At 37.7% G+C, this 6,687-nt stretch overlaps 1 protein-coding gene across 1 annotated transcript; it reads right to left on the bottom strand.

Annotated features, from left to right (window-relative positions):
• Positions 1–1,389: 1,389 nt before the first annotated feature.
• LOC122092703 (GTP-binding nuclear protein Ran-3-like) lies at positions 1,390–5,797 on the bottom strand. The gene is made up of 8 exons (XM_042662944.1): positions 5,663–5,797; positions 5,491–5,560; positions 5,288–5,344; positions 5,085–5,202; positions 3,936–4,025; positions 3,647–3,826; positions 3,457–3,534; positions 1,390–1,898 (listed from the first exon to the last, which is right to left on the bottom strand). Exons 1-8 carry the CDS (start codon positions 5,663–5,665, stop codon positions 1,832–1,834), a joined length of 663 nt encoding a protein of 220 aa, XP_042518878.1. The 5' UTR covers positions 5,666–5,797; the 3' UTR covers positions 1,390–1,831.
• Between the last annotated feature and the right edge of the window lie 890 nt (positions 5,798–6,687).

Below are 6,687 nucleotides of genomic sequence, written 5' to 3' on the forward strand. Positions count from 1 at the left end.
TTTCGTTTATAAAATAAAATATGTGATCTTGGTGGATCTATTTTGTATGGGTTAATAGTTTTAATTTTTGAATCTTTGGAAGAGAGTGTTATCCATTCATCTGGACCAGAACCTAGTGACATTGTGGTCCTAGAATACAGAGGTTATGATGTTACACCTCCATTTCTGTAGATAAGATCTGGACAGAGGCAAACTCAGAAACCAATGAGCTCTAATGGGAATTAGAAATGGGTTTTCTTCCTTTTTCCTGTACTTTTTCTTTGTAGCCCATGTGCAAAAAGCTTCTCTTTTATTGAGTCAAAGAGGCCCATGATCATAGTTGGAGAATACCAAAGTATAGAACTTCGGGTGCATAAACTGTAATGTGATATTCTACTCCACAGTCCCCAGGAGAGGTTCAAAGGGATCGGCCTCAGCCAATTTTGATTCAGCAGGAATCGGTTGTCAATGGGCCCGAACCATAGAAACTCTTCCTCGATTGGCCAATTCAGATAAGCAGGAATGAGGATCAGACTTGACCATCAAATCAGCTAAAGCATGCACTAGTGTTATAACTTATTTGGGTCAGCCTGAATCCTGGGATCAATCTGAATTTAAGCTAAGGGCCGTTTGATTTTGTTTTCAAAGATTTGTTTTTTCCGTTTTTGCTTGGAAACATAAAAACACCCCTGAAACCATTTAATTTTTTTATTTCGTTTGACTTTTTTTTGAAATAGAAATAGAATTTTTTGTTTATATCTATGTTTAAAAACAAGTCAGACTTTTTTTTTTTTTTCTAGAAACAAATGAGAATGACAAAAATTGTGAAAAACCCAATACTTCACTCGACCTACCCCAACCTCAGCCCATTGGTTAAAACTTCTTACTATCCAGAATCGCGACTCCAACCTCGTTGTGTGAAGCTCACAGTTCCAGACTACCTTCATCCTTTTAAAGCTCATCTCTACAAGACATACCTACATTTCCAATGTCACACCTTCACTCAAAAGCTGCATACCTACAACGTCGTGCCTTCACTTATGTCTTAAACCTAATTATACTATTGAAAATGTTTCGGGAAACTCAAATACCATTTTACAGCTCTAAAAATACTTTTTTTAACACAGAAACGTTTAACGTTTCTACAATTTCTAGACACAAAAACAGCATAAACAAAATCAAATGGACACTAAACCTAGCCTGCAGGATGGGCCAATTGGGTTAAAACCCAAACCAACCTCGTATTAATGACGACCATGAAAACCCAAATACCTTTACCTGGTGATTCAGCTGGATGTCCAGGGCCTGGGTTAATCCTAAACAGTCAAGGAAATTTTGTTTGGGCCTCAAGGTAGGCTGGCTGGCTGGCAGGCAGGCCTCAATCACAACTAGGGGCTCAAAACCCAAAACTTTATACAAACTGAAGCATCTTCATTCCCAACGAAAACAAGCAAAAATACATACATAAATAAGTAAACAACTATGCTAATTTAACAGTTTACATAGAATTGAGTAATTTCCACAACAAAACATAGTCTATTTCACTCAAATTACACTATCTTTTGGAACGAAGGTTCCAAATCATATGAGAAAGAAAAGCACAGCCCAAGTCGGACCAAGATAACTACTGCTGCTAGCCTAACTCTAGTGCTCTGGTGCTGAAGTGATTGTGTGTGGAGCCACAACGAATACCCAAACCCTTCCGATGCTGAGAAGGGGAAAACTTTGCAGAATGGAAAAAAATTCCAATCCGCATTCCCATTACCAACACCATCCTCTACCAACTGGGAATATAAAGAGCCGAACTGCTGAAGAATATTCTTCCGAATGAAATGGAAAAGAACATCCATTTTTACTCGAATGTGTCATCATCGTCGGGGAGAGGCTGTTCTGCTGCTGCTGCCAATTCAGCTTCGTGCCTGGAACATTACAAACAACATTAGTTAGAGAACAAATAAGCTTTATGACTATTCTGAATTAGCTTCTTTTTCCACTTCATCTTGGTAGGACCAGTCTGTTTCCAGAGTGAAACTGGACATGCAAAATCAAACCACAGATCCTCTTCGCAAAAAAGCAGGAGAGGGGAAAACAAAGCTGAGATTGTACTAAATGGCAAAATAAAAAACAAACAATATTGCCCCACCCATCAGATCCTCTTCTAAATTATAGCATAAAATGGCAAAATCCACTAGTTCACTTCTAGTGGAATAACTTCCTAAGAAAGTCTCTTATAAAAAATCACTTTTTATAATGTAATCCTGACAGCTCTGTTTGGTTGCAAAGGAAAATTTAAGGGATTGGGATCCTCTACAACGACTCTCCCTCCAACGACTCTCCAACCTCTCACATGCATGCATGGGGCTGCGTGCCAACCACCTGGGGGTTGTTCGCCGACCACTTGGGGGCTGCGGGGCCCCAAGTGTTGTGCTACGTGCATGTGAGAGGTTGGAAGGAGGTTGGAGGGAAAATCATTGGAGAAGAGCCAAATAAATTTAAGGTAAGGGTGTCAATGTGTACCAAATACAGAATACCAAAACCGATACCATAATAAATTACCTGTACTGTACCAAACCAAACCAAATTAAATTCAATACGATATCAGCATGGGACATACATACCAAGCTGGTATTCAGAATGGTATCGGTATGAGATATGATATAAAAAGCACACCATACTGTACCAATCCCACACCAAATACCGGTACCATACTGAATAACGAAACAAATAGATTCATTATGGTATCGGTATGAGGATCCTATACCAAGTCAATATTCGGTTAGTTATCGGTATGGGGTGTATATGTAGTATATCGAACCAATACCATAACAAATACTGGTTCCAAACCAAATTGACACCACTGACTAAAGGGAAAGGAAGGGAAGGGGAGTGAATTTTTCAAAGGTAAAAAATAAACTTTTGAAATCATATTACCACCACATGATTATATTACTAACTCCAAATTATTCAATTATTTGGTTATAAAAATTCAAGTAAATATTACATCTAAAAAGAATTATTACTAAATATGGTAAGAATTTCAAGTAGTTTATACGATCAAGTTGGATAATGATAACCAAAGTATCCTTTTTAGATTTAATTTTTTTCAATTCCCTTCCCTTTAATTTCCCTCACAACAAACGGAGCCTCAACTAATTCTTGAACTGGGGCGAGTTATGAGATAGGAATTGCCAAAGAAATACATTAAAAAATCCAGCTATCCTAGTTCCTTTGCCCTCTCCTTGTTCATCCTTCAATAGGTTACAGAATACGGCTATCTTCCTGGAAACCTCAAATACTAGTCTCTTCTTTTTATTTTTCAGCCTAATTTCGTAGTTGAAGCTACCTAAATCCCTAAATTACCTTTAACTTATAGATTTTTAAGTTCAAGTTCACCTTCTGATTATTGAGATACTTGGCATGATGACATGCAAGTATGATCCAAGAAGGGAATTTCAAGCAGAGAACTGAATCACTTACTGTACTTGTGTTGCCATATCAATATGAACTTCTGGAGGAGCAAGAGCAGGTGATTCGACAAAGTGGAGGTTATTGTCTCTGCAAGTTCCCATCAAAGACACTAGTAAGCTAAACAATTCTAGAAAAGGAAACAGTTACCAAAAAAGAAACGAAAATGAAATAGAATAAGTGATCTTTAATCCAACATTACCCAGCAAGTTTTCTAGCAAGATATAGGAAAGGTTTCTCAAAGTTGTAGTTGCTCTTTGCAGAGATCTCATAGTACTGCAGGTTCTTCTTACGGTGGAAGGTGACCTGCTTTGCCTTCACTTGCCTGTTCTTGACATCAACCTTGTTTCCACAAAGAACAATGGGAATACTCTCACACACCCTATTATCAGAAGAACAAAATTCAAATCACAAAATCAAATGGGAAGGCTATCCATATTCAAATGACAGAAGACATGACAGTAAAATTGAACTCTTAGTTTTAAACATACCTGCAGAGATCCCTGTGCCATGTCGGGACATTCTTGTATGTCAAACGTGCTGTGACATCAAACATAATAATGGCGCACTGCCCATGAATGCTACATACACAGAATTTTTGAATTACAGATATCATGGTCAGTGAAAGTGAAAGGAAAAAAGACAGAAATCTAAAATGTGAAACAATACATTAAAACCACAAGTTAAAACACATGGAACCACCGCTAATAGATTTCAACCAAAATTATACAAATTGTCAATAAGTCATATGGCATTTAAATAGAAAATCCTACAAATTGTCAGTACGTCAAATGGCATTTAAATAGAAAAATCCATGTATAAAGGATCATCTCAAAACTTTATTCGTTCACCAAGATTGATATAAGAGCAAAATTTTTCAAAAAGAGGGAATTTTTACTCCCCTATACTTGCCCAATATTTACTCAAACTTCTTTTCTAATTTCCCCAGAAAAACAAACTTTGGCATCTCTTTCTCCCCTGGTAATTCACATCTATAAATTACCCTCAGTACACTCCCACAACAATTCCTCCGGTAACCCAACCCCCCCCCCCCGGGGGCTACATATCCCCCCACCGCGTAGATTACCCTCAGTTCCCAGAGTGGACTTCACCCTAGAAAAATGTCAATTTAAGGCTACATAACACACGTTTCCACTACCAGACTCGACAACATCCAAAAGAAGAAAACATTCAAATCTTATGCTCTAAGCAGAAAAACAAATATCAATCTTCTTCCTTTTTTTGCATATGAAACAGAAAATCCATCTTTCGATCAATGTATTTTTGGAAGTTGAACAAAGATCTATTCAATATCATACCATTACCAGTTGAAGAAACGAGGCAACTTTTTTCTACAAGATAATAAAGCAAGGAAGTAATTGCAAACACACAAAAATATGTAAAAAAAAAAAAAAAATTGGCAATAACTCCAACTTATATATACTTTACTGACACAATCTACAATTTCATCGGTTTCTAGTAAGGATCAACACGATCAAGACCAATCTCTTTTGTTGGTTATCTTGAATCGTCTGGTCCTGTTTGTTACATAATGTGATCATAATTATCAAACAGGACCAGACGATTCAAGATAACCAACAAAAGAGATTGGGAAAAATAAAAAAATAAAACCAACTTACTAATAGCCATCTCTGAGTCCACCGAATTTCTCCTGACCCGCAGTATCCCAACAGTAGAACCTTATCTTCCCACAGTTGGTATGGAAGTCCAAGGGATGAACTTCAACACCAATCGTCGCTAAAAAACCAACAAAACCATAAAAGATGACATAAGCCAATCTACCGAACACTATCAATACAACTCGAGAGAATCAAACACTTACGTTCATATCTCTTCTCAAACTCTCCAGTGAGATGACGTTTCACAAAAGTAGTCTTCCCTGCATTGCATCAAATAAAGACTCTTTTACTATTCCGGATGCACAAAAAAAATTAATTCCTAAGCAACAGAACTGTAGCAACGAGAAGAAGTAGCAAAAGAACAAAAGAAACCAATCGATATAGAGATTAAACAAAAATCGGATACCTGTACCGCCATCGCCGACGATCACAAGCTTGAAGCTAGGGTAATCGACAGTTTGCTGGTTCGGGAGGGCCTATGGATAAAGAAAACACGATCACAGAAGAGATCAGCGAAGATGATACTAGGATTAACAGAAACCCTAGAAGAAGCAGAGAGTAGAAACTAGAAACTATACCATTTTAATGGATTCCCTGTGTTTCTCTTGGCAGAGTTGAAGCTGTTTTTAGCCTCGGCGGGATTTCAAATCGAACACTTCAACTCAGACAGTAGCAAATGCTCGAATTTATATAATGGAAAATCCCGAGCTTTGGCTTTCGATTGACGCGACCATCGTTGCCGTCCGATTAAATCCCGCTTCAAAACGCCGCTTCAGCATTGACGCTACACGTGGCACAGATACTAACGGCAGTTTAGGTGGAGGAAGGACCGCTAGTTACGCTACCGCCACGTAACGTTAAGAATTATTACCAAAATATTCTAAGCCAGTGGTGATATTTTCAACTTTGAATTTTGAATTTTGGGTAATAACCTATATCGGCTTCACTCTTCGGCCCATACCCAACCAAGCCAAACGGCCCAAACCCAAGCTCAGATTAAGAAATCATAACTTTTAAAAATCAAAATCTATTTAAGTAATGGGTGAAGGGATTCCCTTTTATCCATCTTCCATCTCAATTCCTCCACTGCCATATCATAAATGCCATATCATAAATTAGGGCATATTCAGCTCTAAGGTTTTTCAGGTTAGGGTTAGTTTGGGTTGTACAGGAAAAGCAATAAGCGCGTCCCTTTCTTCCAAAACCTTCTTCAATGTCTCTCCTACCTTCGCATGCATGAAGAAATCCCACATGCTACGACTCTTCGGATCTTGTTAATTGTAACTTTCTTTACCAAAAAAATAAATAAATAGTATGATGTTTTGATGCTTCATCTGAAATCTTGGGCAAAATCAATTAAAGTGGAAGGAGTTATCTCCTTCGTCAACAAGTCCTATCCTTTTGATTTTGGTTTGGTGTTTAGAGGTTGAAGACAACCTCAACAAAGAGATGAAAGGGAAGGCATCTTCCACGTTTTAGTTAATGGGTAAAAGGGTTTATTCACTACCCTTAAAAGGGTAGTTTGGACATTTAGGATTTTTCCTATCCATGATATCATTTCCAAATGGTGACTGACTAACGGACAGGGACTAATTGTAATAAA

This window comes from Macadamia integrifolia, chromosome 11 (assembly GCF_013358625.1).
Source record: "Macadamia integrifolia cultivar HAES 741 chromosome 11, SCU_Mint_v3, whole genome shotgun sequence".
NCBI lineage: Eukaryota > Viridiplantae > Streptophyta > Magnoliopsida > Proteales > Proteaceae > Macadamia > Macadamia integrifolia.